At 50.7% G+C, this 24,983-nt stretch overlaps 1 protein-coding gene across 4 annotated transcripts in view; it reads right to left on the bottom strand.

Moving 5' to 3' along the window:
• Positions 1 to 24,983, bottom strand: part of SLC24A4 (solute carrier family 24 member 4) — a 177,381-nt gene that overhangs the window by 32,687 nt on the left and 119,711 nt on the right. The window contains exons 7-12 of one of the 4 annotated variants that reach the window (XM_015144393.3): positions 24,867 to 24,941; positions 22,407 to 22,432; positions 20,295 to 20,348; positions 18,508 to 18,650; positions 13,685 to 13,854; positions 11,136 to 11,340 (exon numbers count right to left, since the gene is read on the bottom strand). In XM_015144393.3, the coding sequence (XP_014999879.1) occupies positions 11,136 to 11,340; positions 13,685 to 13,854; positions 18,508 to 18,650; positions 20,295 to 20,348; positions 22,407 to 22,432; positions 24,867 to 24,941 (673 nt within the window). The remainder of the gene's footprint in view (positions 1 to 11,135; positions 11,341 to 13,684; positions 13,855 to 18,507; positions 18,651 to 20,294; positions 20,349 to 22,406; positions 22,433 to 24,866; positions 24,942 to 24,983) is intronic. The other 3 variants (XM_015144394.3, XM_077941645.1, XM_077941646.1) reach the window with 3 other exon arrangements.

The following is a 24,983-nucleotide window of genomic DNA, read 5'->3' as shown; positions in this document are numbered from 1 at the left end:
GCTTTGGGGTTTTTGTTGAGGCCATTAGTCAGGTTGATGAAGTTTCCTTCTATTCCTAAATTTGTGAGTGTTTTTTCGTCAACAAAATGTGTTGGATTTTGTCAAGTGCTTTTTCTGTGTCTATTGGGATGATCATGTGCTTTTATCCTTTACTCTAACAATGTAGTATATATCACATTAATTGGTCTTTGTATGTTGAACCAACCTTGCATTCTTGCAATAAATCCCACTTGGTGAATTCCATTTTATAATAAGGAAAACCAAGTCCCATGAAGGTTAATGAACTACCCAAAATCCCACATAAGATTAATGGCAGAGCCACAAACAGACCCTGCTGCCTCAGTCAGGGGCCTCTGTGCTGGCCTTTGTGGGGAAGGAGAGAGATGCAGGTGGATGTCGGAGTACCATCAAGACTGTATTATGAATGACCACCTCACCATTGACCAACATTTGTGTTGTGCCTCACATCTCAGAGGTTGTTTTCACAAATACTCTCTTTGTTCCTCATACGAGCACTGGGGGGTATTTTTCCTATTTCACAGGTAAATAAACTAAAGTTTGGTGAAATTCAGTGACTAACTGAAGCATCATAGACAATGGGAGATAGTACCAGGTCTCGAATGCAGGTCTTCAGAGTCTAAATCCTGGGTCCTCTGTACTGTGCAGCTTGTTTGCCCTCTGAACCTTATGATTTCAGGGCCCATGGAAGTTCCTCTGCTACTTACCAGTGGGCAGGTGTCAACTTTCAGATTAAAGCCCCATACTTTTAGCTCATAGATTTGATCTAAACAGAAAAATCCTCCTATGGTTATGTGAACCACTGAAGTTTTTCCAGTCTCTTCTTCCTTGGGGTGAATAAGCTTTAGAATCAGTAATTTTTGGTATTTTTATTATTTTTTTGTACCATTAAATTTAGATTTATTAAATTGGTTGCCTTTTAAAGGGTACTGCAGCTTTGTGGTAAACAGTAAGCTAGGTACCCAGGTTCAAATCCCAGCTCTGACATATGCCAGCATTAGGATGCTTAGGAAAGCACTTAGTCTCTCTGTATCTCAGTTTTCTCATCCATAAAATAGGGATAACAAGAATCTCCACCCCACTCTGCTACTGTGAGATTGAAAATGAGCCAACAAACATGAAGTGTTTAGAATAGTGCTTGGTGCAGAGTCAGCACTCTGATTCTAGCTACTGCTGATATTAACCTTGTTAACTTCCACTTGCTGAGTACCTATTATTGTCAGCACTGGGTTAAGTTGTTTTACAGAGACTAGAAAAACTCAGAGAGGTCAGGTAACTTGTCCAAGGTCACACAGCTAGAAGTGGCAGACTCAGGACTCAATTCTATGGGTGTCCAATGCTAAGGCCTCTTAGCGACACTGTCCTACCTCCTGCAGGGCAGGTTTTGATGACCCTCAGGGCATTAGAGGGGCAAAGACAAGCCCAGGAGAAAGCAGAAGAGGTCAAGTCCTGCTGTTGAACTGAGCTGTCACACTGAGGTTTGTGGGGAAGGGGAAGAAAGAAAGGGATGATGTGAGGGAAAACATCAGATATCAGCAAAGTCAGAGGCAGGCCCAGCTGAGTGTCACACACAGGTGTAGGCTGTCTGGGCTGGGGGTGGTGCAGAGATACCAAAGGCCCAGGAAGAGACACCTCCCTGGCAGCACTGCATAAAGGCCTGGAGAGCTCTCAGGGGTTGTGGGGGGCCTTCCCAGGGGAGGCAGCCTTGGCTGTCCCTCTCACACAGGCACAGTCAAGTGACACGGAAACCCTGTGTATGCCTCCTCACTGAAGCAGCTGCCCTCATGGGGAGGGAAGGAGCAGAGCTACAGACCAGGCTCTGTCAGTCAAGGGAGAAGCCAGGCCCAGAGTTCCCTCAGCTGGTGCCGATCCCAGGGACCCCATCCCAGGGACCCTCAGCCCAGCACTGCAGACACTCCCACAGCCCCCACTCTGAGGCTCTGTGGCTGCTTCAGAACTGGATGTAAATGGGTCCCAGAGCTGGAAGGATGTCAGGGTTGGTGCACAAGCTCCCTCATTCTAAAGATGACCTGAAGGTTAAGGCCCGCTTGGCATCTCACTGTAGGGATCTCAAGGCTTCTGACAAAGTTGTCCTGTCCCATCACTCTTGACCGTGTGGCAGCAGGGGGGCCATTAATCTCTCCGGGCCTCCACGTCCTCACCTGTGAGACAGTGATAACTGTCCCTGCCCACCCACTTCAAGGACTCCTGGACAGATGAAAGAAATGCAAAAAGCACCAAGCATACTGCCCTGCCTCTGAAGGCCTCACCTTGAATTTAGAGGCCCTGGGGAGCATTAAATTGAGGCTGCATCAGAGAGACACCAACAGAATCAGGGAACACGGTATTGGTACTCCACCCTGCTGGCAAGCCTTCCCTGCTAAGCCTTCAGGAAAACCACCAATGGCAGGGTGAAGCCATCCGGGTTCCCTGTATTTGCACACCACACAGCCCTGGCAGCCAGCCTCCTCCCTCCCTTTCCTTCCGGCTGCCCTGTGCATTCCAGCGCAGATGCTCCAACTCAGGACCCGGCCCTCTTGGCCAAAGTCAACAAAGGAAGCAGTCAGAGAACAGCTCCTTGGGGCCTGGCAGACCTGGGGTGCCAGCCCTGATCGTGGTACCTATTCACCTTTGGGAGGCTTCTTGAGGCCCAGTTTTCTCATCTGGGAAATGGGAATACCATAAATACCAGCTACTCAGCAGGGCTGTCATGGACACTCTAAGTACTGAATAGAAGATGCCAGGCACGGTGCTGGGGCCAGAGCAGGTGCTTGCTGGGGGACACTGCTGTGTAGCTGTTGGCTGGGGCCTTGCCCTTCTTTGCTTCCCCCAGGAAGGGCTCTAAAAACTGCACAGGTTTCTTGGCGACTCTTGGGTCTGGTCCATGTGAAGACATCATTAAGATGGCTTCACTGCTTTTCTTCAGCTTCACTACAATGCCCGTGTAAGGGGACGTGTGGAGCGTGACATCCTCGGCAGCCCCATCTTCCAGCCTCCTTCCAGTGTATCTGCAGAGGCTGGAAAGCTAAAGGTGACATCTCCCAGAAGTTAAAGTTCTGGATTCAAATTAGGTCTCTGATTTGAAAAGCAGAATTGCAGTGAGGCTGGACCGACCACCTTCCTGCTACTGTCCAGCAGGGCTGGGGGATGCTGGGTTTTGCTGTAGCATCAGCACACCCCTGTAAACTTATTTTTAAAAGTTCCCCTTTTAGCAGAAGGAGGCTTGTGTGGGCTTCTGTTGCTGGCATGTGAAGATCTGTTGGGTGGGCTTTTGTTGCTGGCATTCTTGTTCAGGACCCTGACACGTGGTCCTGGGCAGGCCTTTATCTCCCGACTCCCAGCATGTACTATATTGGCCTGGCTGGAGGGGTGGCATGGAGTGGATTTCCAGGACAGGTGGCCTGGATGCCTGGTTCTGTCTGGTCAAGACTGTCCCTCGGGCAAGCTGCTGGTCCTCTCCGGTTCTCAGTTTCCCACTTTGTAATATAAGAAGGCCAGTCTAAAAATTCCCAAGATCCCTCTAGTATTCAGAGACTGTTTACTGCTAACCAAAGAAAACTTAAAAGAACATTGCTTTCATTTCGATAAAAAATACTGAGCTTTCTTTTCTACGATGCTTTATTTGGTCTTTTAAAAAGAACCCACTCATAGCCAAAAAGTAGAAACCACTGAAATGCCCATCAACTGATGAATGGATAAAATGTGGCATTCATTATCCATACAATGGAATATTCAGCCATAAAAAGGAATAAAGTACCAACACATATTACAACGTGCATGGACCTTGAAAACATCATGTTAGGTGAAGGAAGCCAGTCACAAAAGGCCACATATTGCATGATCCTCTTTATATGAAATATTCAGAAACGATAAGTCCAAAGACATAAGAAGTTGGTTAGTGGTTGCTAGGGGGTCGGGGGAGGTGGGAAGGGCAGTTATGGGTAAGGGGTACCTTTTGGAGTGGTGGAAACGTTCTAAAACTGATGTCGATGATAATGATGATTCCACAATTTTCTGAATATACTAAAAGCCGCTGAATTGTATACTTTAAAGGTATGAATATTATGGTAAGTGAAAAAGACTTGTCATATGAAAAAATAAGGACACTTAGCCAGGTTTTGTTCTAATTTGTCTGAGAACTGATACCTCTGCACGCAGAGTGACTGAGAAGGAAGCTCCTTTAAAATTCTGACCTTGACTTATGAGACAGTCAACTGAATGTGCAATTTCTCTGGTGGCTTCCGAGACCAAGGTAAGAACAAAATCATTTTCACTATAAAGTGCTGTGTGTCTCTGGGGCCCTGGAACAGACGAGAACTGTGTGTGGAACTGCACATGTAAATGAGCTCACAGCATCTCCAGTTCCTGCACTGCTTTCACCAATGTGCTGAGATGCTAAGAGGAAAGGACAGGAAGGCGGAGTGTTACAGAGTTCCATTTCTTCAGTGCCGCCTTCTGAGCTTAAAAGGACCACACAGATCTCTCTCCTCCCAACCAGTGGAGCCCTCTCTCAAGAGCTATTTAGAACTGAAGAAGATAGGGGGTGGATGGGGAGAAAAGCTCTAAAAGCTTCCTGAAATCTTCCGATTGCCTGTTCTGGGTTTTGCTATAATAACAGAAGAGAAGGCTGGGTGGTATCATCCAAGCCCTGAGGACAGCATGTGAGATCCCAAAGGCCCTTAATTCAACCCAATTCAACACGGTTTACTCAACACCACACAAATTACTTGGCACCCTGCCCACACACTAGAAGACACTAGCAGCCCAGACAGAGGCAACCAATTCCCTTACAAGCTCCCAAGAAAAGAGCAGCAAAGAGTCCCTTGGTTGCGTGATAGTGTTGTCCCCTAAGCATATCTGGGGTCTGGGGTCAGAAGGCCATTGTGTAAATCCCAGCTCTGCCCCTTCTTCCTGTATGACCCTGGGCAACTCAGCCTCTCTGTGCCTCAGTTTCTTCACCTGTGAAATGGGAACAATAACATTAACCACCTCCCTAGGGTTTTAATGGGTTTAATGACTTAATATATATAAAGTACCCTGTCTCGGCTGGGCTTGGTGGCTCATGCCTGTAATCGCAGCATTTTTTGGGAGGCTGAGGTGGTGGACCACTTGAGGTCAGGAGTTTGAGACTAGCCTGGCCAACATAGTGAAACCCTATCTCTACTAAAAATACAAACATTAGCCAGGTGTGGTGGTATGCGTCTGTAATCCCAACTACTCGGGAGGCTGAGGCGGAAGAATCACTTCAACCCGGGAAGTGGAGGTTGCAGCGAGCTGAGACTGCGCCACTGCACTCCAGCCTGGAAGACAGGGCGAGAGTCCATCTCAAAAATAAATAACTAAATAAATAACTAAACAAATAAATACAAAATAAAGCACCCTGTCTGGCCCAGGGTAAGTACTTAGTGCATTTTACCTCCTGTTACTCTTCTAAGAACTTCCAAGGGTCTGGACTTTTGTGAAACACAAACTTATCCCGTGGTTTCCTCACTGAGAGGAGCCAAATTGCACTGTAGGCCGAGAGTACATCTCTAAGGCCATGTGCTGGCTTCATGACAGCTCTGGGCTGGTGGTTTGGGACTCTGCTTCTGGATGGACCCGATCTTGAGGGTATTCACAGCTTGGGAAGCACAGAGTGGAAAAGCGGCTCCCTACACAATGGCTGTGTGACTTGGGAAGCTCCACAGCCTCTCTGAGCCTCAGTTTCCACCTCTATGAATGAGGATAATATTCCTCCCTCACAAAGCAACTGTGAAGATTAAGTGAAAGTGCCCAGAATGAAGAGGCAGTACTCAGTGGATAGTGTCTGGTGCTCAGGGTAGAAACCCGGCTCATTGCACCCACAGAGCTGCTGGGTGACCATGGGCAATCACTTACCGCTCTGTGCTTCCCCTTCCTTCTCTGTAAAGTGGAGATAATAAGCATCCCCACCTCGTTCTGTGGCAAGCCATGAATGAGGGGATACATGTAAAGCTCTTAGAACAGGGCATGGCACACAGACGTCCCGTGAGATCCTGCCATGAACTGAATCATTCCTCCCCTATTCGCCTCCAAGTTCATATGTTGCAGTCCTAATTCCCAATATGACTGTATTTGGAGATAGAGCTTTTAGGAGGTAATTAAGGTCCTAATTCAACAGTGGCCTCAGAAGAAGAGGAAGAGATCTCTCTCCACATGCATGCACCAAACAAACAAGGCCACGTGAACAAAAAGGCAGCTGTCTACAAGTCAGGAAGAGGGACACAGAACCCAACCGTGCTGGCACCCTGATCTCGGATTTGCAGCCTCTAAAATGTGAGAAAACACATTTCCGTTGTTTAAGCTGCTTTGTCGGTGGCATTCTGTTAGGACAGCCCGAGCTGACTAATATAAGAATTACAGAGCAATAGAAGGATTCCCCATTTCCTGCTTAGTGCCTGACATATGGCTAGTCCCAAGTAGCTGTTTGTTGACTGCTATAATAAAAGTGGCCACAAAGGCCAGCGTCCTGGTAAGAACAAGGTGATTTCCTTACCCTTATGGGGGCAAGAGGGAGTCCTGTTCGAGGGCCAGGGTGCAGCCTCAGCAGGCTTGCAAGATCCCCCAGACTATGTGCCAGAACAAGCAGACAAGCTGTACCAGGAGCCTTTCCCAGCTGGGCTGCAGCTCAGGGTCATTGCTGACCATTTCACGGCGGTGCCAGCACTGCAGACCACGGTTTCCATGGGAGAAAGCTCCTCTTCCTCTTTTTCCCCCCACCCACACCCACCCCTGGGAGGCCTAATTACCAGCCTCTGCGGTCTAAAGTGGGAAGAGTTTGCCTATATTGGGTGTCCACCTGTAAATCCACCATCAGGCCAGGTGGGCACCGGAGCCAGGTCCCACTGATGCTGTTGGCCTCTACCCTGGCAATCCCAGTGACCCCTCATCTGGGGCTCGCAAGGAGGTAGCAGGCTGTGGCCTCCCACCTCCCCACTTATCAGCTGTATCCTAGGGGCGGAGACAATGTATACAGCACATCGTGTGGTCATCTGCTCAGATTTGCTCTGTAAGCCTGGAAGCTCCCAGAGGGCAGGGACCATGGCTGTCCTCTTCCTACCGGATCCCCAAAGCCCAGGATAGACCCTGGGCCCTAACTATTTACTGACTGAGAGGATCATCTTGTCTGCAAATTGCCTGAAGCTCAGACCTGGGACATAATAGGTGCTTGGTACACGGTAATTCCCTCGCCTTAAGCCCTGGAATAACCGATCGTCCCAGGTCCCCAGGGATTCTGGAACCTATGATCTTTCTAGAACCCCGTAGTCCCAAAAGGAGAGGGTAACAGAAGCCACACGGTTAAAGCACACTAGGATTCACACTAACATTTGCTGAGCACCTACTGTGTGCCAGACTTGGTGCACAGTTGACTAAAGTATCTGATTTGCTACTCAGATCAACCCTGGGAGGTAGATGCCATCACCCACCACTTTGTGGATGAGGAATGGAGGTTTAGGGAGGTGAAGGAGCTTGCCCAGACTCACCCTGCTGGTGAGTGGCAGAACTGAGATTTGAACCCAGGACTGCTGGACTCCACAGCTGGACTCCCAGCTTGTCCTTCGCAACACACAAGAGCTGCACATCGGCACGAGGCTAGACTCATTCCTTGACACCCAAAGCTATGCTGGTTCTGAGCTCCCCAGCAGGGTGGCTTCTCCCTCTTCCGGTGGCCCCTGGCCCTGTGATTCCTCCCCTGGTCCTGTGATTCCTTCCAGTGCCCCAGCTTTGGAAAACGCTAACTCCATCCACCCTTAAGAAACACCCTCAAAGCCATCCCGCAGCCACTGTGAAACCTGAACAAGGGGTGGGTGGGGTGAGGTGGGTGGTGGCAGGGCCGGGAGCTGGATACAGGGCATTTCTGTCAGGGGCGGAGTCTCACTGACTTGTTCCAATTTCCTGTTAACCTCTGCCCACCCCAGGCCTCAATTTTCCTAGGCAGCTGTACACACCTAAACGAGCAGCAGCTGTACAACTCCGTTCCTACCCTCTGCTCCTCACAGGGGAAAGGGAGGAAGAAGAAAAGGAAGCCACTTGTGGTTTCCAGGGACAACAACTGGAAACACATCCGCAGACGCACAAAGGAGGTTTCTCCTGGGATGCAGGAAGCTGAGGCCTGTTCCTGAGGGCAGGGAGGACACTCGCTCAGAGGAAGCGTGCTGAACTTGGCTCAGGGATGCACTGAGCCCAGGGGAATAGCCTGGAACCTCTGGCTTGAGGAAGAAGGCGGGCCACTATATAGCAGGAAGTCCTGCCCCCAAGCAAGGGCAGAGCCCCTCAGAGGAGGACTCAGGGGTGCAGAGAACCTGGGAGCCGGGAGGGAGGACCCAGGAGCCATCTGGTTCCAGCCCTTGCAAGACAGCTGCATTCTAAGCCCCGGACCCTGGGAAGTGAGCTGTCCAGAGTCTGCACAGCCACTTCTTTACGGAGCAGCAGCTCCCAGTACAAGGACAAGGCAAAGGCGTGGCTGGTCCGGGGTCCTCCCTGCACAATGCTGTCAAATTCTGGGCTTAAGGAATAGGAAGATGAGGCATCCTTACCCATGGCTGACCTGCTTAGGTAAGGATGACCAAAAAGGGCACATCCCTTCCCCTGGTTTTCCTGCAGCGCCTGGATAGTGGACAGCCTCGATACCAGGATTCAGGTGAAGTGGCCAGTGTGGGGCAGTGGTAGCTGTGGCCCCCTCAGGCCCAACATCTGCAAAATGGGGATTCTGCCACCCACCTCATGGGGTGGAGAAGGGGCACATAGAACTCTCCAGACGGCAAGTCGCTCCTCCTCGCCCCACCCCTCATAAGCTTGGCTGTTTCCTGGACTGTGGTTGCATCTCCCTCAATGCAGCCTGCTCTGGCACTCTGGTCCTCCCTGACATCCGGTCTCCAGGCCCAAAAGAACCGAAATTCCTTCAGTGACTGCAGCTCTGACCTTTCCCCAGCCCCCGGGGGACACAGGAGGGAAAGTGAGCTGGGGGTGCAATAACTTGCAAATGTAATGGGTACCCAGGGCTCGAATCATGGTCTGTGCCTGGACGTTCTATGAAGACAGGGCCCGTCCTGGTTCATCACCATGAGCTGGTTCTATGGGTGGACACATTGCCCTCCTAGAGCCCTGCCATGTAGAAATCTTCCCTCACTTGGTGCATCCAAACAGGTAATTGGGAAGGGGATCTGGGATCTGGAGGCCACTCCTCCTGCTCTCCATGTCCCACACACAGCCCTGGTGGCTGAGTTGACCCAAGCATGGCGTGACCTCTCTCCCCACCAGCCAGACTGGCTGAGCAGGGCCCTTCTTCCCCACAGAGCATGTGGGCAGCTGTGCGGGCGTGCCAGGGAAGCGTTTGAGATGGGCTGAGACACCAATCCCCTCGGCCTTCTGGTCAGCAGAGGAGGCCTGGGAGGCCTGAACCCCGGGGCTGGGCTCCTCTGTGACCTCAGTCAGGGAACACATTTCATTTTCTGAGCCTGCCCTGAATGTGAATAAAGCCTGGGAGGTGTTGGCCAACAATTCTGAACCCAGCCAGGTCCCAGGGAGCAAAGGGAGAGGGATTGAAAATGCAGATCCCCAGGTCCTGCTCCAGGCTCCGGAATGTTCACATTGAGAACCAGGCCTGGCATTTTGGGAAGAGCCCCTGGGTAGCTGCAATGAGCATGCCCTGGAATCTCTCTAACCCAGAGAATCTCTCTAACTCAGAAACTCCAGGGAAGCTCCGTGATCCTAAACGAAGCCTGCATCTTCATGCCGAAGCATGAAAGCAGGGGACAGGGCACCCTAGCCTGCCAGGCCCATGCAATCTACTGCAGGCAGGTGTCCCATCAAGATGGAACAAGAGGCAGGACAGCCTCTGGCCCTCCAGAGTCACCTCCCAAATCAGGTGCTCGGTGAGCCTGATGTTAAACACAGAATTCTTTTCAGAAAACATCAAATTCTAGACTTGAAAGTTCTGGAATCTTGCCTCCTTTCAGGTTGGTGGACACCAGGAAAAATGCCTCCAAAAATGGGGCCAAACAGCTTAGCTCAGGCCTTTGTTTCCCACTGAGGACTTCAGAGGACCTCACAGAAAACTTAGTTAAAGACAAAGGCAGACGGGGTGGGTCCTGGGATCCTCTCGCACATGAATACCTGGATTCATTCATTTGACAGATACCTACTAAGACCCTACTATGTGGCCACTCTTGGGTACTGGGGATGCAGATAAATGCAGTAGACAGGGTACCTGCTTTGTGGAGCTGACAGTTTAGTGGGGGCAAGAGACACAAGAAACAGACAAAATATTTTAAATGTGGTAGTCAGGGAAGGTCACAGTGAAAAAGTGACATTTAAGCAGAGACCTGAAGCAGGTGAGGAAGTGAGCGTGTGGATACCTGGGGAAACTGCATTCCAGCAAAGGGCAGGTGCAAAGGTCCTGGGGCAGGTGCACACCTGGTGTGTTCTAGGAATGACAGTGAGGAGGCTGCTGTGGCTGGAGCAGGGGCCAGGAGAGGGAGAAGAACAGGAGCTGAGGTCAGCAGGAGTTGGCAGTCAGATGACACGGGCCTCGCAGTTCAGACTCCAAGTGAGACGGGAGGATCCTGGAGGGATTGCTGCAGACCCTCAGTCTGATTGGACTTATTTATGGGTAGGAAATATCTTCAAATACACAAGGTATGACTGTCTAAGGGTCATTTGTGGCCTTAGAATCTCCTGTCCCAGCAAATAAAGAGATGCATAGTCAAAATGGCCTGCTGCAAGGGCCAAGAGAGTGCAAGAATGTCCCTAAAAATAACATTGTAGACTGCTTTTCCTTAGCACAAAAGATCGACTGCCCTGAACATTTAAGTGTGGTCACTAGGGGTCACTGGTGCTCCCCAGGCCTCCAGCCGCCCTGCTCTCTGGCCCAAGGTTCTTGCTGAATTTGATAGTGCCAGCACCTCATTGCAGCTCCAATCCACAGTTCAGTACTGAGGACAGATTCGCCTCCTAAGCATTCCAGCGACCTAATAACGACCCTTTGCACCAGCCCTGTGCCGCCCTTACAGGTCCATGCCTCCATGCTGAAGACCTGGGCTTGGTCCCAATGGAGCCCCCAAAAAGTAGCCCAAGAGTCCAGCACCCCCAGAACATACCCGGCATGGAGAAGGGGGACAGGAAGGCAGCCTCCACCGGCTCTGGCTCCGGGGGTGGTGGCTGTGGCGGCGGCTGTTGCTCCTGATTCTGCTGAGGGTCTTCCGGGTTTTCCACAGGAACATTCCCGTTCTCAATGTTCTCGTGTCTCCCGTTTTGAAGCGGCTTGCTGCTCACACCGTTGGCCGAGTTGATCAGTCTCTGCCGCTGTGTGGACAGGAGGCAAGACAGGAGGCAAGGCGTGTGATAAAGCATCATGCTATTGCTATATGCTGGGTTCCTCACATGCACCCTGCTCTTACAGGTGCCTAGAACAACATCCCTGGGGACAGGTTTGCCTGAGAATCAGCCCCAGGACCTTGGAATCCTTCTAAGTGTGGTCATTTCCATTTGTATGGTTACCAGGAAGCCTTTGAGGATTTATCAGAGGGCCTGGGCCACCCCTTCCTAGTGCCAGCTAGACAGCCCAGCCCATGACACTGGTAACAGCCATTATTCAGGGCTCTCCTTGGTGACGTTCATAGCTGCCTGAAGATGGCCACAGGAAAGGCCCTGCACGCATTTTGTAATTTTTAATTTTTTAGGCCCATTATACAAAATGTACACTCACTGCCGGGTGTGGTGGCTCATGCCTGTAATCCCAGCACTTTGGGAGGCCAAGGTGGGCAGATCACTTGACGTCAGGAGTTCAAGACCAGCCTGACCAACATGGTGAAACCCTGTCTCTACTAAAAATACAAAAACTAGCTGGGTGTGGTGGTGAGCGCCCATAATCCCAGCTACTCAGGAGGCTGAGGCAGGAGAATCGTTTGAACCCGGGAGGTGGAGGTTGCAGTGAGCTGAGATCATGCCACTGTACTCCAGCCTGGGCAACAAGAGCAAGACTCTGTCCAAAAAAAAAAAAAGTACACTTACACTAAGTGCACAGCTTAATGATGTTTTACATCAAGATGTATAACATTTCCAGCCCCTTCAAAGGCTCCCCCCAGGCACCTTCCTAGTCTATATACCCCTACTCCAGAGGTAACCAAGGCAACCACTATGCTGACTTTTGTAAACATTGATTAGTTTTCCCTGAGCTTGAACTTCATATAAATGGATTCAAGTATTAATGTGTATTTTATGACTGGCTTCTTTCAGGCAACCAGTAGCCATGAGATTCACACAGCTTGTCACAAGAGTCAGCAGTTTGTTATTTTTCATGACTGTGTAGTATTCTATTATATGAATAACCCATGATATGGCTTTGCCTATTGATGGGCATTTAGATAGTTTCCCCTTTTTGGTTGTTATGAAGACTGCAGCTATGCACATTTGTGTACATGTCTTTTGTGGACATACACCCTTTCAGTGTGTGTCACTGAAATTTTTAGAGCTAAAAGTATCCTGTTCAATACCCTCACATTAAGTGGGCTAGTGGCTGATGTGAGATTAAAGCTCAGAATTCCTTCCTCGGGACCCGGCTTCTCCAGCTCTCCATGCTGCCTTCCAGGTAGTTCAATCACAACATGGTGGAAGATAAAGTCTTCCCAGCAGCTTAGCACATTTAGGGCATAATAACCAGTATCTCAGCAACTTACCAAAATCTATTCCTTTCCCGGCTATATATGCCATGAAAAATATTCTACAAACCCCAATCTCTAAATCCTTAAAAGTTATTCAACCCTCCCTACCCTCAGCACCCAGTGGGTACAATTAACACATACATGAAAGATGCCCTGGATTCAGTCAAATTTCATTGATTCAAATTTCACTGAATTGGACCAAAATGATTCACAATGATTCAAAGCTTTGGAAAGGTGTTTCCTTTTCTTAATATACTTTCTACAGAGAGGGCACAGTACACATGAAATCAAAGACAAATGTTTACAATATAGAACCTGTAGGCACTGTGAAATATCGTTCTTTCATACAATCTATGTGTTAACTATTAATTATCAGCGCTCACAGTTTGAAGTCTACCAACCCATCTGCTTCTCAGAGTAAGGACTTAAAATTCCAAAATGATACATGCAACAAAGCCTGGAAAAGTTGGTGAGCAATGACCCTATCTTTGCTATACTGTTTATACATTAAATAATATTAAAATTATTATCTCTGCAAATGAGAAGTAAAAGCACCCCATTTAAACACAGCAAGAGTGAAAAGGAAGCCTCAGAGGTCACTGCTGCTCATTAGTGTCTCAGGTTTTCTTCTGGAGTTGTTCTGTCCACAGAGAACAGGTGTGAACTCATCTTTTTTGTTTTGCTCTAAATAACATTTTAAAGAAACAATCCATACTTCAGGCTGGCCTTTCTCCAATTAGTTCTACTCTAGTGCCTGACAAAATACTTAGTGAAATATCTCAGGCATGGTATTCGATTGCTGCAGGCTTTAAAATATCTCTTCAAAGGATAATCTGCGGCCTGTGGGTGATGGGCAGGCTTCTGGAAGCCCCAGGCATCCTTCCTTAAACAGGTGCAGTGATCAATGACACCAGGAAGAGCCCTAACAAGCCAGGGCCTCCTGCATTCAAGGCTGCTCACCTTTATGGTCCTTCAAGCAAACTCACCTCATTAATGATGATCCTGCTGGCCATCCGTAGTCGGGTCCTGGGTCCAAACTTATTGGTGATCATGATTCGCAAGCCAGCTTCAGGGAAGGTGAACTTGGGAGGGCTGGAGCTCATGATCTCGTCCACCATCACCACGGGGTTCTTGCCATACTGTGGCTTCTCCTTCACTATTGAGCACAACACCGTGATTAGTGCTGATCTCTCTGAGGACAACACCCAAGTGCTGGGGCACTGACTTCCCCTTGCCTTGTGAGCTGCCCTAGGCTGTGGTCCTGGCAGCTGGCAGCCACCTGGAAGTCTGGATGCCTGGCTTCAACTCCTCATGTCAGGCAAAGTGGATCACTGGCTTTGAAACACCTGCTGACCTAGTGTGTGAAGCCCAGTGGTTCCCCTTGCTCCAGGACCACTCATGGGCAACCGATGCTCTTCTCCCCTCTTTTCCGGGACCCAGTCTTGGCTAATTACAAGGGTCTTTCAGTTCCTTATCTAAGCCTTACCAGGGCAGCCAACCTACAATACAGACAGGGGCCTACCACTTTTCACCCACGACTATGAGAGGACCTCTCTTTCCCCCGTTTACAGAGGCTCCGATGAAATTTTGCAAATTGACAAGGGTCCCCGGGGTGGAAAATGTTGCAGAGCAGCGGGCACTGGCTCTGAACTTCCTACAAGGCCACCTGCTCTGTCTGCAGGAGAGGATGCTTGTAACTTTGTTCTGTACAGGGCAAGTAGTGAGGTCAAAGATTTAGATCATGGGATCTAGACAGGCAACTGAGACCCAGGAGAGGAGCCTGCTTGTTTGAGGGTGCACGGTGAGCTGCTGGCTGAGCCCAGTGACTATAAACCCTGACACCCTCCGGAGGGAGGCTGGTCTCTCTGACCCTTTCCTTCCCCTCACAATGGGGAGGAACAAAACTCCCTGTCCCCAGACCTCTTCCTTGCCATCTTCATAAACCTGCACCGTGCTGGTATCCTTGGGAATTTAACATTTGACTCCAGATCCCTAGGAGGTCTAGTTATAAAACCGCTCATGAACACAGCATGCAGAAGCAGGCAGAGTGTTCCCCTCCAAAGGGCTATAAAAATGGATACGACTATCCCTCTGCACTGGTTACCAGCTCCCGGTGTGTCCTTTATGGGTCATGGGGTAACCAGGGAATAGGTCCGGAGAGCAAACCCGTGCAAGAGTTAATAGCACAAAAATGCAGAAATGCACACCAGACACACACACACTCCTCACCAAACAGGCAGCAAGGCTCAGCAGACAGGAGGCGTGTGGGTTAGAAAACAAAGCCAGGAGAACATGCATTCGTCAGAGACGGATGCTAACCTCTAACAGGCACGCGGCGCATCGGTGGGCCGGGCGTATGGTTGTTTGTTTTGCTTGAAATGCAGGTGTTATCGCGTGGACGAAAGCTGACTACTTACAATTTAGAAGAGGAGGAGAGTTAAGGAGACAAAGGCCAACAGAGACTGCCAGAGACGATTAGCGTGCGGTGGATGCCGAGAGTCTGGGGCAGCACTCTTGGTGGTGGCGAAGATGCCAGGGGTTATGTGCTGGAGGGTGTTAGTAGCGGGCTCCTTCTATGGGAGCTTCAATCCTCGGGGCCTCTGGCCTTCAGGACGGCTCCTGTCCTGGCTGATTCGATGGCTCTGCTTCCACTTTGAGAAGCAGGAGCCCCCCGACAGCTCATGCCCTTAGCCCCTCACTGCTGCATAAAAGCTCGAATCCCTCCCTGCTCAGAAGCCTCCATCCCAGAGGGAGGTGGTACCCACAGAAACCGCAGGCTTCAGGCTCCATCCTACAGAACCCGCCCCATGCCAGGTACTGCTTGGGGAACAAGTGGGCTCAGAAGGAGGGAGCCTGGAGTCTGTGAGACAAGAGTCAGGCCTCCCCCTTCTCCAATTCCAGGAGTCCAGGCCTGCACCCCCAATTCCTTCCACACTCTCTAGGCAGTTTTCTCCCTTGGCCCTTATCTAAATGCATTCACTTTGATAAAAGCTACGGGAAGATGGAATTCTCCTTCCTTCCCCAGGATGCCTGGCTACCAGGACACCTTGTCCTGGTGCCCCCGACCAACGACAGAACAAGGGTGTGTGCCCATGCCCAGGGTGGCTGCCCAGAAAAGAACTCAATGACAGCACATTCTCCCAGCTGTTCAGCCCAAGGTCAGGCATCACCCCCAACTCTCCCCACTATAAACCAAGGCTGTGCCCAGCGCTGGGGCAGCCTGGAGGGGTCCACAGTGCGCCTCTCAGGCGAGGCTGGCAGGCAGGTGGCCCAGGCTGTGTTCCAGGCCACCTGAGAAGCACCAGGAGGCTGCTTGGGTGAGCTGAGCCACACAGCCTTTAAGAACGTCTCAGTACTCAAAGGCCTTTTATCAGTGTGATGGGGAAAAAGCTTTCTCCCCACTTTTCCCGTCAAGGAGTTGGAGGATAAAACTTCGGGTTTTCTGTGGGAAACACAAAAACTGAGAACAGCTCGCTCGGGCCTGAGAGAGTGTGTGCTCTTGAGAGAATCTCCCAGGCAGCAGCACCCTGTGCATTCCTTCGGGTGGGGTGGCCACATGGCGACCTGCCTGGAGCTGGGCACAGGGAGAGAAACTCCGATGTCATCTCCAGCTAAGAGTCCATGACACCGCCCTTAGGAAAGGCCCCAAAGCCTTGGCCTCCCCAGTCCCGCCCGGGGTGTTACTGGGGGCTCCTTCCTCCTGCTTCAGTTGAGTCTACGCAGGGGACAGTGCAGAGCAGTGACTCACACATGGCCCTCTGGGAGCCTCTTATGAGAGGGGCAGTAAAAAGCGGTGTGAAGAAATCCCCACGTCTGCCTCTCCAGGTCTCCCCTTTCTCCAATTCCAGATGTCCAGGCCCACACCCCACTTCCCTTCACACTCTCTGAGGACTTTCTCCCTGGGCCCTTATCCAAATACATTCCCTCTGATAAAAGCTGCAGGAAGATGGGATTCTGCCTCCTTCCCCAGTGCTTGGGGGCAGTCCCGTGTCCAATCTTCCAGTTTTCCAGAAAATGTCCTGGACTTAAAGAGATTTGGGAGGAAATAAACTTGCAAGGAAGTGCTACTGTCACAGGCACAGAGTGGCGGAGACAGTCACAGCAGTGCCAGAAAAGGCACTGTGTGGGCAGTGGCCTCTGGGAGCCTGGGTTGCCCTGAGAAGCTGAGGAGCTGAGGCCCCCATGCTGCGAATGAGAAGTGCTTCCTGCAGGGTCTTGGGGGGTCTCCTGGGTTGGCTACAGGGTGGTAGGTGGCTCTTGGGTGGGCATCTCCCACCAAGCTGAGTGACTCAGCACACAGTACTTCTCTTCCTCGCCACGAAGGCCCAGAGGACCCAGGAGCACCATATATACGACAGGGCAGCAACCAGCCTCTGTCCTGCCAGCCTGTGTGTGGGGACCACCTTGGGGCCACTACGCCCATAGAGTTAAAATCCGACATAGCAGCCCACATGGCTCCTTCCCCTTCTGAGGTTGTCCTGGAAACAGGCTTCCCCTGGGGTAGCCTGCTCGGCATTTACGAAACTCGACACATGAACCAAACTCCACGCTCATCAGCTCCTCAGCTTTGCCCTTTGTGGGTGGGCCTCCGCACCCAGGCTGCGGCCTGGACCGCACCCTGCTGCCCTAGCAGGCTTCCTCCTTCTATGCGGAGAGACTCCTCCCTCTTGGGGGTTGCCTGAGACAGGGCAGAACAGACTCCCAAAATGCACATGGGAGGAAGCCATGCCCTCATCGGCCCCAGGAAGATGACTGGAGAAGGGGCCCAGAAATACAGCTTCCACCCCCAGATGTCCCAGACACATCTGAGACCACCTGGTCCCACCAGTGACATCACAAAAGAGTTCACCTGATTAGCCCCAGGCCATGGAGAATGGGGGGGGAAAGAGCCCCCAGACACCAGTGCAAGGCGCTCACCTGGTGAAGGCCTTGCCCAACACCGAGGGTGGAGCTTAGACCTGTTTTTCCATACTGATTGCAAGAACCGGCCCAGGCTCTGCCACTGGTCTGGGCTAGAGTGAACGCTCTCTCCTTCCCGGCAGCTGCTTCCACAGAGGGAGCCACCTGGTCACTGGCCTTGGATTATTCAGGTTTCCAAAGAGGCCGTCAGTCAGGCGCAGATGATTCAGAGAATTCGGTAAGACATGACAGGAGATGGCTCTGGAGGCCCAGACCCCCAGTTCCCAGACAAGAAGGCCAAAGAGCTGCGGATGAGACAAGGTTGCTGCCCCAGGGGAAGGGGCTCCCTGGTGGGGCTCTCTGAGGCTGGCCTGGGGATGCCTGCTCAGCTTCGTGTCTGCCTTTTACTGGCCTTGTTCTTCCTCCGGGCGACAGTTCCCAGCCTGAGAACGGGTGCTTTGTCCAGAGCCCTTCTCCATCCAGGACTGGGCCTGGCATTTGAGAAACTGTAGGGAGGCCCAGGCTGGCTCTGCCGCCCCAGCTCCTCAGCTTCCTGTCGTGGGCCCGCACATGGGTCAGGGACCCCACAGCATTCTGAAGAGCCAAACAGGCCTTGCGCCTTCCCCAGAAGGCGTGGGAAAGCTCCCAGAAACGTGGCTGTGGTTTTTCTCTTTCCTGCTGTACTTCCCTCTACCCCTGCCCCACCTAAGCAAAACCCCATCTCCCATACTGACTCTCGCTCCTCACTTAGGGCACCTGCGGTCAAAGGGAAGAGAGTGACAATTTAGAGGGGGGACATTGTGAGAGGCTGTGTGTGTGTGTGTGTGTGTGTGTGTGTGTGTACACAAAAGAGAAGGAGAGAGTGGCTTCCAGGACACATTTCTGCCCACTCCTGTCTGCTCAGCCTTACCTTGCCTCAGCAATGGCACGGAAGGGTCATCATAGCTACCGTCATAGAAATCATTACCAGCCTCCAGCTCACTGTTGACCGGGTTGCCGTTTGCAATGCTCTTTTGTTTGATTGTGAAAAAGGCTTGCATCTTCACATTGTACCTGGAAGTGAGGGAGGCAGGAGGTCAGGGCAGTGGAGAGGATTCCCACGGACTGGGCAGTGGGGGATCACACCCCATCCCTGCGCGTAGTCAGCACAGAGCAGGAGTGGCGGGTGGCAGGGGAGGTGTGGAGCCTCGGCTTTTCAACCGGGCTGACAGTTTCCTGACAGGGACCTGGGAGCACTGTGTTGTCTGGAGGCACCTGCTCCTATTGAGCTGGTGGTGGGCTTCCCGGGGGCATGAGAAACCTTTCAGCCAAGAAGATGACTGAGGCTTACTTAATGGAGCCTGTCCTAATAAAGGAAGCTCAACCTCGCCTCTGAGCAGGCTCGCAGGGGGCATTACCAGACCTGTCCTGTCTCCCCCAGCAGCAGATCTTGCTCCCAGGATGCTCACGGGCACCCCCTGCACCACTCACAGCCAGCACTGCCATCACCCCTGAGGGAAGAGTCTCTCCATCTCAAAGAACCTCAGGCGGGCTCCTCACTGAAAGGCACTCAGATTGGAGATCATTTAAGGATAATGCTCTTGCAGTCTGACAGTTTATCACCCATTTTTATAAAACGTTATAAATGTTTTATATAAATGTGGGATTTATATCCTCATAAAACTCAGAGTGTTGTCTTTTTAATTACATATCCAGGTACGAGGAGGAAGATAAACCTGAACGTGGCTCAGCTCATGAGTAGGGGTGTGTGTGTGTGTGTGTGTGTGTGTGTGTGGTGGGAAAAAAATATATGTCATAAAATTGACCATTCTAACTACTTTCCCTTTTTAAGTGCACAATACAGTGGCGTTAATTACATTCGCATTGTTCTACAACCATCAGCACGGTTCCCAAAACATTTGTATCATCCCAAACAACAACACTGTTCCCACTAATCATTAATTCCTCCTTCTTTGCTCCCCAGCCGCCTGCACTGACCTCTGATCCACCTCTATGAATGTGGCTCTTCTAGATCCCTCATGTAAGTGCAATCAGACAATATTTGTCCTTTTGTGACTGGCTTCGTCCACTGAGCATAATGTTTTCCAGGTTCATCCATGTTGTAGCCTGTCAGAACGTTATTCCTTTTTCTGGCTGCATAGTATTCCTCATGGGTAGTTTTGAGATGGTTCTGACCTGGGTAGCTTCTGGAGGGGCTCAAGGTTGCACAGCCTGAGTTTCCATCCTCAGTACTATCAGTGGCTGCAGTTGTGCAAAGCACTGGCCCAGAGAAGTGGCACTTTATGAAGCCTGGGGCAGAGGTTAATCTGCCTGGCTTTTTGAAAAGAGTGGTATTAAATTATCAGAAGGCTTCTAGAGATAGCACAAGTGAGTGGTTACCCTGGGGCATGGAGAAGCTGCCCAGAGCAGGGCAGGAAGGAGGTCCTTGCATGCTACTTGTTTGGGGAGCAGCCCTGTGGTCCACACATCAGCCACCTGCGTGATTCCCCTGGCCTCAGTGTGGACGGCACCCCCCGAACAGCATCTAACACCCCTCCCCTACTCCAGCTGTCCCCCAGCAGGGCGTCTCCCAGAGAGCTGGGGCTGGCCTAAAAGGACGAAGATCTGACAGATGTTTTTCTCCCTGCTGTCACAAAAGGCTACAGCAAGCAGCGGGGCAAGGCGTCGGCAGCCCCGGGAAGGAGAAAGGGCACTTACTTCATGATCAGAATATAAAACACATACAAGATGATGAGCACCAGGCCTTCCCACCTCAAAGAGAGAAAGGAGATTGCGGTTAGAGCTCGGGGCCTGGGGCAGGTGAAGGCTGGGACTGAGGGGTCCAGGAGTGGAGGAGGGCGGGATGTCTTTACCTCCCCCGCCCCTAGTGCCGGGCCCAGAACCTGGGCATGTGGGAGAGATCCCCCAGCCTGTGGCTGTCTTGCCACCAGCAGCCCTTTTGATGATCAAGCAAGAAAAGCTGAGAGGTCTCTTCTCAACTATAGAGGTCTGCAGGAGAGAGGTGGGGTTCCCCCAGCTTCCTAGAAAAGGGAGGGACTAGGGCCACCACGTCCCAGGATTCATGGAGGCTAGTGGCCTGAAGTCATGCAAACTCGACCCTGAGAGACCCTGTGGTCACCCAAGATTCTGGGCAGGAGCCAGAGAAGCTGTGGGTGTGGGTGGAAAGGGGCCCAAGTCCTGGAAGTAGGGCCTGAGAGCTGACTGAATATGCGGCAGGTGGCACAGGAGCCTCCTGGGCCTTATGCTGCGCATGGAAGGGTTGGGGTCTTCCTGGGATGCACCATTACTACCCTCTGGTGCACCCCACCCAATCCCACTAGCAGTGGGGATTTTCGTAGCTCTGACCATAAGCCCCTGGCAGAGCACACAAGCTTTAGCTTGTTCATCCACTTGACATGTATAAACCAAAGCCCATTATGTGCCCAGCATGGGCTACAGTTGTTTTGGGAGCTCTTCCTTTGCTGACCTCCAGATCATGGAACCACTGCCATCCCAACCCTGTCTACAGATGACAAAAATGAGACCCAGGAGTTCAGAGGCTTTCCTGGGGCCAGACAGCAGGTTAGGGGCCAGGATAGGACCAGAACCAGGTTTCTGGGGGCCCATAGCACACAGCTGCTCAGGGCAGGTAGCTGATGTCCTCAGCCTGATTGTCTGATTCTATTTCCATAAATAATCATACAGGATGCAGCCTGTAATCCAGACACTTTGGGAGGCCAAGGCAGGTGGATCACTTGAGCCCAGGAGTTCAAGACCAGCCTGGCCAACATGGTGAAACCTCATCTCTACAAAAAATTAAAAAATTAGCCAGGTGTGGTGGCATGCACCTGTAGTCCCAGCCACTTGGGAGGCTGAGGCACATGAATCACTTGAATCCAGGAGGCAGAGGTTGCAGTGAGCCAAGATGGCACCACTGCACTCTAGCCTGGGCAACAGAGTAAGACTGGATCTCGGAAAAAAAAAAAAAAATCATACAGGATACATGCAGATTCTGAATTGTTGGCAATCAAAAGAAAATGTTTATGAGTTATGAACGTCAGATGCATTCCCATGCTATCAAATAGAATGGAAACATCAACCTGTTCCTCAGAAGTTTGTGATTTATGTATCTGTTTTGGTGGATGGGGTCTCACTATGTTGCTCAGTCTGGTCTCAAACTCCTGGGTTCAAGCCATCCTCCCACCTCAGCCTCCTTAGTAGCTGAAATTACAGGTGTGAGCCACCATGCTGGGTTATGTATCTTAGTTAAGAAATTAATTCCTACCTTAGTGTCTTAAAGATAAGTCTCTATATTTTCTTTTGACATTTTCTAAAAAGTCTCATTTTTACAGTAATATCTTCAAATCACCTGGAGTTTACTTTTGTATAAGGTGTGAGGTAGGGATCTGATGTTGTATTGTTCTGTGTGGATTCCCAGTTGTCCCTGCAGCATTCAAGACTCTATTCCTAACTCACTGCCTTATCATGACATCTCTGCAATGTCCCCCATTCCAGAAATAGGCCCATTAATGCATTCCATATTGGCCTATGCTTATCCCTTTGCAAAATACCATACTGTTTTCAGAATTTTAACTTTATAACACATCGTGACACCTAGCAGGACAGGACTATTAAGGGAAACAGTTTTTTGCACTTTGACAGGATAAAGAAAGGCATGATTGCTTAGAATGATATCTTTTTCTACTTTCACAAGTTGATAAGCTTAAGTTTATGAAAATAATGTTTAAAAAGATTCAGGGAACCCAACAAACAAGGATACTGGAAACAACAACAAAAAAGAACAATGAAAAATACACTTGAAAAACTTACCACACAATTTGTTCATCATATATGAACTGTAAGGCAAAAGAAACAGAGTTGAGGTGGGTGGGACATATTTATTTCCAAACAAGAACAAGCACAGACACCCAGGCACCCAGAGCCAACGTATACCGGCCTTGTTATATGTGTTATGGATCAATTTCTGAGCTGCTCACCTACAGGCCTTTCCTTAGTGTAGCCTAGGCCAGCAGTGTACTGTATTACATAGCCCCAGCTTAGCACAGCCACCCTCAGAGATATGTCCTGTGCTTTATAACAGTCCAAGTAGCTACTAGGGGCTAACCTGGCAGAAGCCTCCCCTCATTCATGGAACAGAATTGCTATAATCAAGAAATCTCAAAGACTGAAAGATAGCTTGTGTGTGCATGGTGTTTGTGTGTGTATGGGGTATGCATGTGTATATGTGGTGTGCAAGTGTGTGTTGGAGGGTGTATCTTTTTTTTGTTTTTGAGACATAGTCTCGCTCTGTCACCTAGGCTGAAGTGCAGTGGCGTGATTTTGGCTCACTGCAACCTCCGTCTCCCAGGTTCAAGCAATTCTCCTGCCTCAGGCTCTCAAGTAGCTGGAATTACAGGCATGCACCGCCAAACTCGGCTAATTTTTGTACTTTTAGTAGAGACAAGGTTTTACCATGTTGGCCAGGCTGGTCTCAAATTCTTGACCTCAAGTGATCAGCCCGCCTCGGCCTTCCAAAGTGCTGGGATTACAGGCATGAGCCACCACACCCGGCCTTCACTTCATTTTTGTAAATCAAAGAATTTTTACATCATTTTAGTGAATCCTTAATTTTCTAATAAGGTAACTGTCATGCAAATTAAGGAATGATTATACTTTGTTCTGTTTGGAATTTTATCAGGAGTCGTTCATTATTGTGGAAAATCACATCATCAACATCGGCACCACCCACGGGGTTTAGGAGAGAGCCCAACACTTGGGCATCAGTCTGCATTTGTACTAGACGGTCTCAGAGATTGTTTGTGTAGGAGGGAACCAATCCCTTCATTGGCTCTCCTGGCTTCTTCATGCCAAACCATTTACATACTGAAAGATGTATTCTTTTATTATAAATTACATTTATTTCTCCTTTATATTATAGTTAGGGCATATGTTGACCTGTTTGAAATCGTGTATCCGTAGATTGTTTCATCTGTAGAATCATCTCAGACATCTACTTTTTGGAGGGTGTGGTAGGCAGCCTGTAGGGGGTCCCCATGCTCCCACTGAATCACATTCATGCTTCCCTAGCACGTGGGCTGCACCTGGTGACTTGCTTCTAACAAACAGAATACAGCACATGTGGCAGGTATCACTCCCGAAAGCAGGTTAGGAAAAGGCTGTGGCTTCCATCTTGGTGCCTCTGGCCCTTGCTCTGAGGGAAGCCCGCAACCCAGCTGAGAGCTGCCCTGTGGAACAGCCAGCAGCCCAAGGCCTGCCCACAGCCACATGAGTGACCCTGCAAGAGCAGCCCCGCCCACCAAGCTCTGTGATGATGCTACCCTGGCTAATGCCTTAACCGCAGCCTAGCAGAGGACCTGGCCTAGAGGACCCAGCTATACCATTTCTGACTGGTTTCCCACAGAAAGTGGGAGATAATAAATCTTTGTCTTAAACTGCTGAGTTTTGGGGAAATTTGTTATGCAGCAATAGGGCACTAATACAGGGGACACGACTGTCTATATAAAGTTCACTCTAGGTCTGGTTGAGAGCTGTCCCTCAGAGGCACATTCCACCCCTGAAGTTTGAGTGTGCCCTGTGTACATGTCCCTTTCCTCCACTTCAAAATTCTTTTGTTTTAAAATGCTCCCCTGTGGATGACATGCTCCTTGGCTATATCTGGCTGTGCCATCCACCTCACTATCAAGTGCCATGATGTCACCCCAGCCCTTGGGGCCCATGTGGGACACTCCACATCACTCCAACAGGTCCAGGGCCCCCTGTGAGCTCCTCTCCTCTTCTTCCTCTCCTCCTGGCTCCTCTCTTGCTCCCAGTTGCTCCCTCTGCCTGCCCTGAGCTGGCCTGCTCCCTCTCCCACCCTGTGGGCAGCAGAGCCAGAAACTCTGCATTTTAAAACCAAGCCCACCAAAGAGTAGCCAGGGCCTACATGGGGAGCAAAAGGGCCCCAGATGAGAAAAGTGCCCTAGCTGAACCGCACGGGCTGTGGGACGTCTGCTTCTGAGGCCTTTGTGTCTTCAAGATGGCCCCTGGATTCGCTCCACAACCAAGGTGCGGGGTCTGAGGTTTTGGGGAAAGGGAGGCACAGTGCTGGGGGTGGCATAGTGCGGGAGGTGGGGGGCTGGTCATTGTGACCACAGTGAGTGGCTGGCACACCCCACTACTGGGTGCTGTGAGTCCTCTCTGGTCCCAGTGCCAAGGCAGAGATGGGCAGGGGTCCCGTGCTTTTGCAGGGTCCTGGCCAACCTGACCTTGGGGGTGGGGGGGGCGACTCACCACGATGAGCACGATGACAGAGATGGTGTAGTACACGGAGTCTCGGCACACGGCCCACCACGTCAGACGGACCACCTGCCGGCAGAGCCCCGTTGGCTGCTATGAGCAGGGGGATGA

Source organism: Macaca mulatta, chromosome 7, assembly GCF_049350105.2.
Source record: "Macaca mulatta isolate MMU2019108-1 chromosome 7, T2T-MMU8v2.0, whole genome shotgun sequence".
In the NCBI taxonomy this organism is placed as follows: domain Eukaryota; kingdom Metazoa; phylum Chordata; class Mammalia; order Primates; family Cercopithecidae; genus Macaca; species Macaca mulatta.
This window is presented reverse-complemented; position numbering and strand designations above follow the sequence as displayed.